The sequence below is a fragment of the Myotis daubentonii genome, chromosome 1, assembly GCF_963259705.1.
Source record: "Myotis daubentonii chromosome 1, mMyoDau2.1, whole genome shotgun sequence".
Taxonomy (NCBI): Eukaryota; Metazoa; Chordata; class Mammalia; order Chiroptera; family Vespertilionidae; genus Myotis; species Myotis daubentonii.
In genome coordinates, this window is record NC_081840.1 from 109,022,505 (window position 1) to 109,036,471 (window position 13,967).

Consider the following 13,967-nt stretch of genomic DNA (forward strand, 5'->3'; position numbering starts at 1 on the left):
CCCTGGGGGAAAGTCCCTTCCTGAGATAACTATTGGCCTCTTCCATTATATTTTTTTTCTTTTTTTTTTTAAATATTCTCACAGATTTTATTGATTTGAGAGCAAGCGAGAAACAGATTTGTTATTCCACTTAGGTGTTCATTGGTTGATTCTTGTATATGCCCTGACTGGGGATGTCTGCAACCTTGGCACATGTCCCAGAAATTCCACTTTCAGAGCTGCTGGTCTTGGGAGGAGGGCCCCCCTAACCCTTCTTGGTCCTCTCGTGGGCGATCTCTAACATCGTAACGGAGCCCAAATGGGATTCCTGATGACCTCGTGTGCGGGTCTCTAGTTCCTCCCTTTGGCCCGCGGGGGCCTCAGCATCCCCACGTGGATCTTGCGGATCGTGTGATTTCTAGTGCTGACGGCGGCCGAGTGGGGGCAGCACTCAGTCAAGCCGCGCAGAAAGCAGCGGGAGGAAGAGTCTCTAGGACCGGGAGCCTGGCCCCGCCCTTCCGGGTGCACTTCCGGCGGCAGTGAGGCGTCGGGCAGTTGCTGCGCGCCCTCTTCCGCTCTCCGCGCTGGACTCCGGCCGGAACCCGCCCCGGGAAGCAGCAAGCGCCCGGTGGCTGGCGCGGGGTGGTCAGGATGGCGGGGTCCAGCTGGGGTCCCCCGCGGCTGGACGGCTTCATTCTCACCGAGCGCCTGGGCAGTGGCACGTACGCCACGGTGTACAAGGCCTACGCCAAGGTGGGGGTGAGGCGCGGCCGGAATCGGGCTTGAGAACCTCTGAGCGCCGGGCCGCGTGCCCGCCAGACCCTGAGCGAGCCCAGGCGGGTGGCAGGCTGGGAACCCAGGGAGGCTAGGGCCTGAGAGCAGTTAGGTACCGCGGCCTGACTTGTCCCGATCTGGTGTTCGGTGGACGAGGTGGGAGCTGACTGCCCCCCATAGGTCTTAAAAGCAAACACGTACACACAAACACATACCCACACCTGTGTTCTGTTTGGAGATGCGGGTGGAGACCTGGAGGGAGCCTCGTGTCAGTGTCTTAAGAATGGGCTCAAATGTATTCATTGGTTGATTCTTGTATGTGCCCTGACTGGGAGGACACCTGGTGGGCTGGGAGGACTCTTGGACAGGGTTCTGGAAGGCTGGACCCACTTAGGAAGCAATCTGGGCAGTTCTAGAACATGCAATGAAGGACATGCCTTAGTGGGAGCACTCTAGAAGGGCTCATAGGACTAAGGGAAGAGAGGGTTTAAGAACACCAGGCTGGGTGGGGAGGCCAGAGTCCCATAATCAGGGGTTCTCGTTAGCCTGAGAAGGGGAAGGTTGGATGCTGGTGTGAGTGGGTAAGCCCAGTGAGGGGGAGAAGGGTAGAGGGAATCAGAGCCTTTCTGGCCAGGCGTGGGTCCTGGCTTGCTCAAGGTAGAGCCCTCAAATCTCCTGCCTCCGTAGAAGGACACTCGAGAGGTGGTAGCCATAAAATGTGTGGCCAAGAAGAGCCTGAACAAGGCATCCGTGGAAAACCTCCTGACAGAGATCGAAATCCTCAAGGGCATTCGGCACCCCCACATCGTCCAGCTGAAAGACTTCCAGGTGCGGGCCTGTGGTTCAGCCACCCGCAAAGGAGACTGGAGAAGAGACACTCCCTTCAGGTTGCCTTTTTGCCTCTAACCACAGTGGGACAGTGACAACATCTACCTCATCATGGAGTTCTGTGCAGGTGGTGACCTGTCTCGCTTCATCCATACCCGCCGGATTCTGCCTGAGAAGGTGGCTCGTGTCTTCATGCAGCAGATGGGTAAGAACCTCTGACCCCAGACTTCCCATGGTCCTGTCCTCCCTCTGCACCCGACCCAGGCTCGGAGCCGCTGCGCTCTTAGCAGTTGCCTCCTTTCCCAGCTCGGATTTATAGGCCCTGTCTTTGTCATGTGCCCATCCCTAGCTTAAGGCTGTTACTAGAGAAAGGTAGGAGCCTTAAGCTGTAAGAAGTCCAGATTTTCTACATGCAGAAGATAATAGAAAGACCTTGTAGGACACATCAGGGCCCACTGGGTTGTATCTAAGTGCTCTGCCAAAAGAAAGAGCAAAAGTCGAAAGGGCTGGAGGCTTCTAGGAGGAGAGGAGACTTGCAGAGGGGCCCAAGGGAGGAAAGATGGCACTGAGGGTGGGAGTGGGGGGTTCGTAGAAGTGGCAGGAACCTGGTACTTTTATGTAAAGCATTCAGAAGGCCAGAATTGGGGTCATGCAGGCTTGAAGAAGCAGATGTAAGTCAGGGAAGGCGAGAGGCAGGTGGGAGATGGGTCCCTCTGACCTGTTCCTCTGCATGTGTCCTGTTCCCCAGCTAGTGCCCTGCAGTTTCTGCACGCACGAAACATATCTCACCTGGATCTGAAGCCACAGAACATTCTGCTGAGCTCCTTGGAGAAGCCCCACCTTAAACTGGCAGGTGTGAGTCTGGAACAGCAGGGGAAAGCTGGGCCTGGGTCTCCACAACAATCTGTGAGCTGTTCTGGGTCCTGAGAACTGAATGGAGCTTCAGGGTGTGGAGGGTGGGTGTGCACTCAGCAGCCCTGGTTCTTGTGGCGCCCTCTATCGAGTCATCAAACAGCAACAGGCTGGGAGATCCAGAAAAGGCCCATCACCAAAAGGTAGGGCCTTTCTCAGCCGTCCACACTGGATTCCAGCAGTGTAATGCTTAGGATCAGGGCCAGGACTTGGTGGGTCATCAGAATTGAAGCTGAAGCTGTAACTCAACCTGCAGCAGTGTTGGAGGGAGTTAGGTGGGGGAGGGGTGGTTGGGGTCCCTGATAGGATTTGGAAAAGAATTTGCTTGAGGCTAGAGAGGGTATAACCTGCACTTGGTGGGACAGTGAGCCATTATCTTCATAGCTGATGTGAGCAGGGTGGGCTTCCTGGAAAAGTACCTGAGGGGGGCTGTGTGTGATGGGTAGGACTTATGCCCCCACTGAAAGATGCAGGAGGGTGTTGGAGGTTAATAGTTAGCTAAGACTGGGAAGTAGGATTGATCCTGGTGAATCTGGAAGGCGGGGAGGAGTCCTGTGCTGGAGCTCAGGGTAAGGCTTCAAAGGCCAAGAGCATAGGCAACTGGAATTTGAGCCCTGCTGCCTGGCCTCTTGCCTGCAGACTTCGGCTTCTCACAGCACATGTCCCCGTGGGATGAGAAGCATGTGCTCCGCGGCTCCCCTCTCTACATGGCCCCCGAGATGGTGTGCCGGCGGCAGTATGATGCCCGTGTGGACCTCTGGTCCGTGGGGGTCATTCTGTATGGTGAGAGCTCTGTCCCCTGCCCCCACCCTGTGAGGCCTGCACTGTGTGTCCTCAGGCATGCCCTCCCTGGCCACTCCTGAAGGGCTTTAATGAGAAGGCTGACTTTAATGGCCCTGAGCCCCTGCTCTGGGGGTTATCAGGCCCTCCCACGAGTGGGCCAGGCCAGGCTGCTCCCTGTTCCTCCCAGCTTGCCCTCTGCCTCCCTCCACAGAAGCCCTCTTCGGGCAGCCCCCCTTTGCCTCCAGGTCGTTCACAGAGCTGGAAGAGAAGATCCGGAGTAATCGGGTTATCGAGGTGGGTCCTGCAGGGCCTCAGCAACCTGTTGTGGGACAGAGGGAAGCAGAGCCCTCAGGTTGGAGACCTCACTATCCCTGCACGGACTGGGGTGTGGACTCTAGGTACCTTGTGTTGCTGGGCATGCTTGAAGCTCCATTCAGTTCTAGGGACCTAGATCAGCCCACAGATTGTGTAGACCCAGGCCCAGTCTTCCCAAAAGCATAAGCCTGGGAGGGAAGAACCCGAATTAGGATTCTACGACAGCTCAGGGCTCCAGGGAGGGCGTGGGCAGGAGGAGCCTGGGCAGGAGGCTTGGCTCTCTACTGACTTCATCGCCCAGACGTGTCACTGTGCCTCTTGGCTCTCAGATTCTCCACCTGTCAGACATGTACCTCTGGGGTATACCAGGACAGGGTTGGGGAGGTTCTGGAGCCCAGTGTGACCTGTCCCCCACCCTCCCCTCAGCTTCCCCTTCGGCCCCAGCTCTCCCCAGACTGCCAGGACCTGCTGCGGCGGCTCCTAGAACGGGACCCTGGTCGTCGCATCTCCTTCCAGGACTTCTTTGCCCACCCCTGGGTGGACCTGGACCACATGCCCAGTGAGGAGAGCCTGGCACGAGCAGTGAGCAGGCCACTAGGGATGGGCTGGGGTGAAGGCAGGTTGGGGGTCTCATCTACACGTTTTGGTGGTAAACAGGGGGCTTGCCCCCAGGGAACGAGGGTGGGCTCAGGGGACCTGCTGTTCCCACTTGATGGTGAGCAGAGGGGTGGGCGTGACTCCCTGATCTGCCCATCCTCCAGGCCATGCTGGCGGTGCAGGCTGTGAAAAAGGACCAGGAGGGGGACGCTGCGGCTGCCTTATCGCTCTACCGCAAGGCTCTGGACTTCTTGGTGCCTGCCCTGCGCTGTGAGCGCACAGAGCCCTGGGTGTAGCGGGCGTGGGTCGGCCATAGCTGCTGTGGGTGGACTCCAGAAGCATGTCCCCATTCATAATTTTATGGGAGACAGGGCAGAGGATAAATCTAGAACTTAGTGCCTTTGAGGATTCCAGAGGGTTTGGTGTGGGGCAGGGTCCTCACATGAACCACCACTGTTTGCAGACGAAGTGGACGCACAGCGGAAGGAGGCGATCAAGGCGAAGGTGGGTGAGCAAGTCCCCTGGAGGAAACGGATGAGGGGTCTGCGCTGCCTGAGACTGGCTCTCTTAGAACCGGGACTTCCTGTCCTGGGAAGGCGTCAGGGCGGCCCCTGACATTTCAGCTTGGGACAGTCACTGAGGACCTAGAGCAGTGATGGCGAACCTTTTGAGCTCGGCGTGTCAGCATTTTGAAAAACCCTAACTTAACTCTGGTGCCGTGTCACATAGAAATTTGTTGATCTTTGCAACCATAGTAAAGACTTTTTTTTTTAAATTGATACTTATTTGATATATTTAAATGCCATTTAACAAAGAAAAATCAACCAAAAAAATGAGTTCGTGTGTCACCTCTGACACGCGTGTCATAGGTTCGCCATCACTGACCTAGAGGGAGAACTTGCATGTGGATACTGGCGAGGGAGGCAGGGTGGGACAGCCCCTCCACAGCCCCTCCTCAGCCCCTCGTGCTCCTGCAGGTGCGACAGTACGTGTCCCGGGCTGAGGAGCTCAAGGCCATTGTGTCCTCCTCCAATCAGGCCCTGCTGAGACAGGGGGCCTCTGCCCAAGACCTGCTCAGAGGTAGGCCCAGCTCCTGACTGACCACCAGGCCCCCAAGCGGATTGGGGTCAGCTCCCTGAGATGAGAAAAGCTGCTCCCCTCACCCTGAGCCTTTGCCCTTCATCCCAGAGATGGCTCGGGACAAGCCACGCCTCCTGGCTGCTCTGGAAGTGGCTTCAGCTGCTGTGGCCAAGGTTTGTACCCAGTGGGAGGGGTCCAGGTGGGGCAGGGAGGAATCGAGATCATGACCCTAAATGACTGGTATTTCTGTGGCTGCAGGAGGAGGAAGCTGGTGGGGAGCAGGACGCCCTGGACCTGTACCAGCACAGCCTGGGGGAGCTGCTGCTGCTGCTGGCAGGTGAGGCCCTCACCACCACACTCCCTGACTCCCTGCTGCCCTGCCCTTAGCACGCACCCTCCCTCTTTTTGCAGGGGAGCCCCCAGGCCGGAGGCGGGAACTGCTTCACACTGAGGTGCCCACCGGGGTTGGGTGGGTTGTGGGGGCTTCATCTTCCCCTTTGACCCTCCTTCCATCTGGGAGGACCTTCTTGGGTTCTCTCGGCGTGTTTCAAGTCTGGGAGTCAGACCTTACAGACCTGATAGGTTGTTGGCCACATGCGGTTCATAGGGGCTAGGAGCTCAGGTCAGGCAATGGGACGGGCAGGATCAGGGGACCCGCAACAGAAAATTGGCTGGGCCACTTCAGTCAGGAAGGCTTTCTGGAGGAGGGAGCAGATGAAGGACGCAGAATGCAGTTGTTCTGGGGCAGAGGGTTCTAGAGAGCAGCAGGAGTGAGGAGCGTCTCACTCTGAGAGCCCCACCCCCACCCACATGGGCACGTATGTCTTCCCTTGGCAGGTTCAGAACCTCATGGCTCGAGCTGAATACCTGAAAGAGCAAGTCAAGGTGAGCCATGGGAGGTCCCATTGGGGCAAGGCTATGTGGTTTCTGCTCCTCTGCTTGTAGCTCTCTGCCCCCCTTTCCCCTGTGTGTCTCCCTTTCCGGTTCCATCTGCAGGCCTCTCCACTGCTGTCTCTTCTTTCACTCCCAGTTGCCCTGGGACTGTTGATGCGGCTCCTTTGCCTGCCCCTGGCTGCCTGTCACCTTGGTGCCGCCTTTTTGTTCCACAGATGAGGGAGTCTCACTGGGAAGCCGAGACCTTGGACAAGGAGGGGCTGTTGGAGTCTGTTCGGAGCTGTGAGTCTTGCCAGGGGTCTTACACTCTGCCCCAGGCGGAGAAGGCCAAGGGCAGCCCTGGATTCTGCCTTGTTTGCCAGAGACCTGACACTGACCCTTCTCCCTTACCCCTCCACAGCTTGCACCCTGCAGTGACCACAGAAAGATGACTGCACAGACCATGGGCCACCTGAAGTTGGGGGACACACCTAGGCTGCTGCCCGGAATTCTGTGGCCCTCTGCAGCCTGGCGGGTAGCCTTCCTGGATGGGCAACCCTGTGAGCACCGCGTCCCAGGGTCCCTAACAGCCTCAGGATGCCCTCCACCCCACAAAGGCTCTGATGGCCCAGCCCTTCATGGGCTGGGAGCACTGGGTCTGGCCCCAGGGGAGGGAGCAGGCCTCTGGGAGAAGTGTCTCATGTGACTGTGGTTAACTGGTGACTGCTGGACCCTGAGCCTATCAATTTAGGGCATGAAGGCTCAGATGTAGCCTGTGCCCACCCCTTTCCTTCCTGGGAGCCCTTATTTCAACTCGCCTCTGTCCTCGCAGTGGACCAGGGCGCTCAGGGACCCCCCCCATGGTTTGCACTCAGCCCCACAGAACACCAGTCATCTTGGAAGCTGATGTCTGTCCACCCTGTCTCAGTATTTTAAGTTAATCCTGCAAGCCATGAAAATAATATATTTTGAAGGATGGGGCAAATTGAAGAAACTCATGCCTGTTCCTGCCCCAGAGGGTCTGCGGGGAGGTCCTTCATCCTCACCCCTCCAGCCTTCATCTCTCTTTAGGGAGCACCCCTTGTTTTCTGCAGAGCTGGTCCTGGCCTAGAACAGGGAGGCATGGGGCCTGCCCGACTCATCAGGTTTTGGGGACCCACTAACCCAGGAGACATTTCAGGACTGACACGGCTGCCACCCCAGCCTGTGCCCTGGGCAAGCACCTTTCCTTTTCTGGGCCTGGGTCTTCCCAGCTCCGTTGGTGTTGCTGTGATCTCCTAACCCCTCCCCCCATGTGGGCTTTTAGGAGTACCAAGTGACTTCCATCTGGAGAACAATGTATATACCTGGAGTGACTTGGGGATTTGTTTTTAAAACTCTGACTATTGGTGATTTCTAACCTTTCCACCTTTCAGTGCCTCCTGGGGCAAGGGTCGTCTTTTCTGCTCTGTCAGAGGCCAGTATGAAGTGTATCATTTATTGTTTCCTTAATAAATTATTTTTTGAACTTGTGATTCTTTTCTTGTCCTGGAAGAAGAGAAGGAGTAGGTCAAAGCAGGCAGCCCCTTTTCCTAGGCTAGTGCTATAGGGACTCCAGGAATAACAGGGTAGCCTGAGAGAGGGCTGCGGGAGGCCACGGGGTGGTGCGGGAGTGAGAGCCACTTTGCCTTCTGCCCTCAGGCCCAGGAGAGTCAGGCTGACCGGCTGCTGTTCTGCCCACCACCTAAGGGACTGGTGGGAAGGGGACAGGCACAGGCCTGGGTGCCAGGCAGTGCCCTTCCTCTGCACCCGGAGAAGGGCGGACTCCACGGCAGGAGCACAGTCCTGTAAAAGCTCTGTGCTCTGCGCTGCACAGGCCGTTGCCCCACACAGGCTCCCTGGCCTCCCACCCCTCTTTCCCTGGGGCCAGTGAATGAGCAGGGTTGGGGCAAAGGGCATTCTCTAGGGCAGTGGTCGGCAAACTGCAGCTTGTGAGCCACATGCGGCTCTTTGGCCCCTTGAGTGTGGCTCTTCCACAAAATACCGCGTGCGGGCACGCACGTACAGTGCGATTGAAACTTCATGGCCCATGCGCAGAAGTCGGTATTTTGTGGAAGAGCCACACTCAAGGGGCCAAAGAGCCGCATGTGGCTCGTGAGCCACAGTTTGCCGACCATGGCTCTAGGGTATCTCATACTCAGCCCTCCAGGAACCCCAAAAGCTGGGGTAATTCCCAGCAGCCCCTACCCCACCCACAAGGTCTTGGTCTTAACAGCCCTTAGAAGCATCTTTGGGGACTTAGGGGATAGGAAGGCGCCCCCCCCCCCCCCCCGCCCCAGGGAAGCACCAAGGCAGCAGTTCATAGATTTGTCAGATGCCAACCATGAAGATAACCTTCCAGCCAACATGAAAGGGAGGGAATTATTTTCCCTGAAGTCCTTGGCCTGGCTGTGAGGGGCAATGTAGAGCAGTGGTCCAGAAGGCAGGAGGCAAAGCTAAAATCCTGGCTCTGCCACTTGACCAAGAGACCCATTGACTAACCCAGTAATTTTCAACCCCTTTCATCTCATGGCACACATAAACTAATTACTAAAATTCTGCAGCACACCAAAAATATTTCTGCTGATCTGACCAAAAAATATGTGTAATTTTCATTCATTTACATCAGGTGGCTATTGTCTTTTTTTTAATTTGACAATCTAAGAAAAAGAGGTCAGTGCCCCTAACTAAATAGTCAGGTATTGCATATTTTTAAAATTATCGGTGCACACAGGTTGAAAATAGCTGGACTGGCCCATTTCTCAGTTAAACTAGGATGAAGTGAAGGGCCCTGTAGAAATCTCTAAGATGGTAATGAGTTACTGTACACTAGCCTGGCACACAGTAAGATTTCAATAAATCATTATTTTCAGATGTAGGGAGAGAAATGTACTTCAGATTATCTTTGGGCATGGGCTGGGCAAAAATAGCCTCAGTAAGTAAAAGGAAGGAAGGGAATGAATGGAGCTGGTTGTGGGGGTGAATGGGGAAGATTGGGAAGGAGAGACTGACTGACTAGGATGATGGGATGGAGGGTTGTTCTACAGGCCCCAATTATTTCTGATATCTGCATTGACTACCTGCCAACAGGGCACTGGACAGGTGGGACTGTGGGGGATTGGGCCCTCTGGGCAGAATGTTCGGGTGCCTCCACGCTGGTCCTGTATTTGGGCCACGTGCCAAGGAGGGAAACAGCCAGCCAGAGAGCTAAGGTCGGGAGGAGGTGGGTTCACTCTAGGGCTCCCTTCGAATGGCCGAGACGTATGAGGAATAAGTCAATCTGCTTTTAAAAAAAAATTGTTTTATTGCTTAAAGTATTACAAAGAGTATTACATAGGCCTCCTTTTTTCCCCCTTGACCTTCCCCGGCCACCCCTACCCCCCAGTGTCTTGTGTCCATTTGTTATATGCATGCAAACCCAATCTGATTTTTTTTAAAAAGATTTTTCTCTCTAGGGGTAGGAGTTGTTTCTGCCTCTCATCTTTAACACTTTGAAAATGCCCAAAGCAGGGCAGACACTTCCCCAGCATCAGGGTGCCTCACCCTGCCCTGTCCTCCCACCTCCACTCAGTCCCCCAAGTCAAAGCCAGTCCTGGGCCAAGCTGGGGAGCACCTGGGCCTGGGACCCGCTGGCTCCCATGGGACCAGCCCTGGGGACAGCAGATAGGCCTTGGGCAGATTGAGGGACGCAGGTGCCCCTGTGCCCAGCCTGTCCCTTTCTTGGCTAACGGGAGTTTCAGAAGGTCATTGAACCGTGGTTCCTGCAAGTCATCTAGGAGGACTCTTATCCCCAAAGACCACTGAGGCTGGGGCATGCTTTCCCTAGAGTAACTCATACCCATACCCACTTGAAGTATCATAGATATACACACACACAGACACTAACAGGCCACAGGCCTCAGCACATACAAAAACACCGAAGCCACGTCCAAGCTCACAGACCCAGGCAGATTCCAGGTGGACTTCTCATGCTCACACACACAGGCACGTCCGTGCTGAGCAAGGCTAAGGCAGCCTCAATGCTGCGGCTCCCCGACCCAGCTCACCCTAGCCTCTGCTCTCTTGGAGCCTCACATGGGTTCTGGGAACAGCTATGCCTGGTGGGTACTGAACTAGAGGCAGGTAGCAGCTCTGTGGCTTTCTCCCAGTCCCCTCACATGTAGTTCCCCACCCCAAGCAGCCTCAGGCATCAGCTGGACCAATAGGCTCTGCCAGCAGCTCTGGCACAGCACACACTCCCCCAGATGTTCCCAGCTCGCTGGGAGCCTCCAGTGTCTGAGGGGGGACCATGGCCACTGGGGGAAGGGGGAGGCTCTCAACTCCAAACCCTGTCACCATCCTCCCCAAGTCCACCCTGGGGCCAACTGGCCCCTGGAGAGTCTCCCTCTGGGAATTAGGCCTGAGCTATCTGGATGGGTAGAAGGAGACTTGAGTGGAGCAAGTACCAGGGCTTGCCACCAATCCCCTGAAATCTCCCATGTCATGGGGCTAGAGAACCTAAGGGTGGGGGTAGGGGGAGCAGGCCAGCCATCTTTGCTGTCACTCTCTTCCTGAAAGAGTGGTGGTGAAGGGGTGCAGGGTGTGTGTGTGTAGAGGAACTGTATCATCACCTTTCAACATTTCCTGTATCTTCAGACTGCCTGCAAAGCTGAGAAGGACAGTGAGAAGGATGAAAGAAAGAGAGAGCAAGAGGGAGAGGAGGAGAGGACCTGGGGAGGTAAATGCTTTAAACTATGGGGCCTTATTGGTGGGATTTTAATCACTGTGAAAAGGGAAGTTCTGGTAGCAGGTGGCTTTCTTTGTTGTCCTCATATAATATCAGGTGGACTAGTCATGGAGCAAGTAATTATCTGAATAAATGGGAGTAGAAATAGGATGTGAAGAGGGCATCCTCAGTAGGCCCCGGGGGCTTAGAAATGAGGCAGGTGGGAGGGTGTAAGATGGGTATGAACCAGGAATGAGCCGGAGAGCAGGGACATAGATGAGGGGGGCATGGACTGCCAGAGAAGCCAGAGAGCAGGGGAAAGAAGGGGGAGGGGCGGCAGGGGGAGGCCAGCAGAGCTTGGGACCCCAGTCTGCTTTCCTTGCCCATTTCGGCCTGAGCAATGGAGCTGGCTCCTGCTACCTCAGAGCCTCCTTCCCCCAGTCCCAGGGAACATGCAGACAGGCCAGGGCTTCTTGGGGCTCCCAGCCTGTGAGGAGAAAACCAGTGTGGGGGCTCAACCTCCTCCCTGACCCCCGATTCCAGCCATTCTCTTTGGTGAGGGTTCAGTGAACACTAACCCTGGCCTCCTCACAGCCATGTCCCCCTGCCTCTTTCACCCTTGGTCCTGTACACCACTGGGGGTAAAGGGGTCCATCCGACCCATCAGGCAGGAGGCCCCTGGAAGGTGGAGTGCTGACGTGGGCCTTGCTGCAGTTAAAGAATGAGTTATTGCCCTAACCAGTTTGGCTCAGTGGATGGAGGGTCAGCCTGCGGACTGAAGAGTCCTGGGTTCGATTCCAGTCAAGGGCATGTACCTTGGTTGCGGGCACATCCCCAGTAGGGACTGTGCAGGAGGCAGCTGATCGATGTTTCTCTCATCGATGTTTCTAACTCTCTATCCCTCTCCCTTCCTCTCTGTAAAAAATCAACAAAATATATTAAAAATAAAGAATGGGTTATCATTTATTAATATAGCCTGTCATGTGCCCAGTGCCCATGTCCCCACACACACACAGCCCGGGCCCCGGGTTGGGTCTCCTCCAGCTTCAGGAAGGTCAGGAGGGGTTTTTGTCCAGTGACAACCTGGGGACAGCCTAGGCCCGGGGATGCTCAAGGAGGACCTAGCATGACAGCCACAACAGCACTGTCCCCTCCTGGCCTGTGTCCTTCCCTGCTCTCACCTTCCTATTTCCTCATCCTCTCGTCTCTCTTCCACCTGACAGTCCCCACGTCACCTACTGCACAGGTTTATGCGCCTTGTTCTTATTTTGCCACAGAGGCCATAATGGAAACCAAACCCTCCGATGGCCGTTCCGCCTGTAAGTCTTCTCCACAAGCTGGTGCCAGGGGTGGGGTGGGGGAGATGTTGATACCTCGTTTTTGTTCAGGCCCCTGGGATGGCCTGCTTGCGGAGCCTCCTGGTTGGTTCCCCGGACACTACACAGGTGAGCATGATGATATTTGGGCTCTTCAGTTATTTTTTATTATTATTATTATTTTAAAATATATTTTATTGATTTTTTACAGAGAGGAAGGGAGAGGGATAGAGAGTTAGAAACATTGATCAACTGCCTCCTGCACGCCCCCTACTGGGGATGTGCCTGCAACGAAGGTACATGCCTTTGACCGGAATCGAACCTGGGACCTTTCAGTCCGCAGGCCGGCGCTCTATCCACTGAGCCAAGCCGGTCAGGGCTCTTCAGTTATTTTAAAGAATGAGTTATCATTTATTGATATGGCCTTTCATGTGCCAAGTGTTTTACAAATGGTCACCCTTTGAAACATGTATTATTTTTTGATGGGGGGGGGGGCTATTCATTTCTCAGGGGAGAAAACAGGCTCAGAGAGGGAAAGGGACCTGTTCAAAGTCACACAGCAGTGCCAGGGCTGGAATGCAGTTGTCCTGCCTTCTTTTTGTCATACCTTCCATCTCCAAGGTAAGGACTTGCCAGAGACAGCTGTGGTCGATCTGTGGCCTCTCCTGTGGTCTCAGGTAACACCTCAGAGGCCCTGCCCATCCTGCTGGCTGCCACATTCTCAAAGCCCAGCGTCTGACCTGGTGCTTGATAATGCAGGGGGACCCCTGCCTAGGGCCCCGAGAGGGTGGAGCTTGAACATCATATAGGGGCTAGTGCCCCACATGAGGCTGTGGTGAAGAGATAGAGGACACCACTCCAAGGAAGGACTGGGGGGGCCTGTGAACCCGAAGACTCTTGGAGGTCAGTAAGAAGTGTGAAGATAAGCAGGTCATTTGGAATTTTTATTTTTCACTGAGCTGAGTGAGGAGATCCAACTATGGAATCCAGAGAGAGAGAGAGTTCTACAGGAAGAAAACAGAAATAGGCCAGGCCCTGGGCTCGGCTCAGAGAAGGCCTGAGACCACCTGGGCTACCTTTCGCTGCCAGCTTCATCCTTGGCACTTGGTCCCTGCCATGGCATCACTCAGCTGCCAGAAGCCAGAGCCCACAGTGGCAACTGCCTGATGCTGTAACTGCAGCTGCTGCTCTGCCCAAGGAGAGGTGTGGGTTGACTACGAGGAGCCAGGGAGGCCAAGCTAGGAAGAACCTTAAAAATCACCGAGTTCAAGAGAGAAAATATATTTCTGTTGTTCAAGCCACCCAGTCTGTTGTACTTTATGGCAAACTGATAGTCTAATATGACACACTTAATGGTCACCTATATTCGTTAGCTTTCCCAAGGCCAGGATGTTTGGTTAGCCTAGAAACTTCATCTTGTAGTCCTGCTAGAAAACTTGGACTATAGTGTTTTATTATCCCCACTGTCCAGAGACCACTAATAAAAACAAATCCAACTAATGCTCTACATCTGTGGAAACATGCTTACATTCGGGCATCTCATTATTGTATTTCACACACCCATATGGGGTGGTTTATACAGTCGGGAAGCAGACTTTGTTTTGCTAAAAATTATAAATGTGAGAGTTCCTGCATTAGGGGGTTAGAATAACAGTGGGAGAGAAAAGCTATTAGACGAGGCAGGCGTATTATCTTTTGTTTATAGAACATCTTCACTCTGTAATGGTGTCCGGGGATATTAAAGTGTCTGATGAAAAAAAGACTTTATAACAAAACAAAACAAAATC

General features: G+C 54.7%; 1 protein-coding gene across 17 annotated transcripts; it reads left to right on the top strand.

Moving 5' to 3' along the window:
* Positions 1–493: 493 nt before the first annotated feature.
* Positions 494–7,648, top strand: ULK3 (unc-51 like kinase 3). Of its 17 annotated transcripts, none has more exons than XM_059656956.1 (16): positions 496–732; positions 1,441–1,581; positions 1,666–1,786; positions 2,330–2,434; positions 3,133–3,276; positions 3,488–3,570; positions 4,018–4,173; positions 4,353–4,458; positions 4,622–4,692; positions 5,166–5,268; positions 5,377–5,441; positions 5,527–5,605; positions 5,680–5,720; positions 6,106–6,153; positions 6,378–6,444; positions 6,563–6,724. In XM_059656956.1, the coding sequence occupies exons 1-16, from the start codon at positions 631–633 to the stop codon at positions 6,577–6,579; spliced, it is 1,449 nt and encodes a 482-aa protein (XP_059512939.1). In that variant the 5' UTR covers positions 496–630; the 3' UTR covers positions 6,580–6,724. The 17 variants fall into 17 exon arrangements, 13 of the variants coding, with proteins under 13 accessions (XP_059512929.1, XP_059512894.1, XP_059512954.1 ...); XM_059656966.1 differs by having other exon boundaries at positions 497–732; positions 4,652–4,692; XM_059656911.1 differs by lacking the exon at positions 6,378–6,444 and having other exon boundaries at positions 495–732; positions 5,530–5,605; positions 6,563–7,648.
* Positions 7,649–13,967: the final 6,319 nt, after the last annotated feature.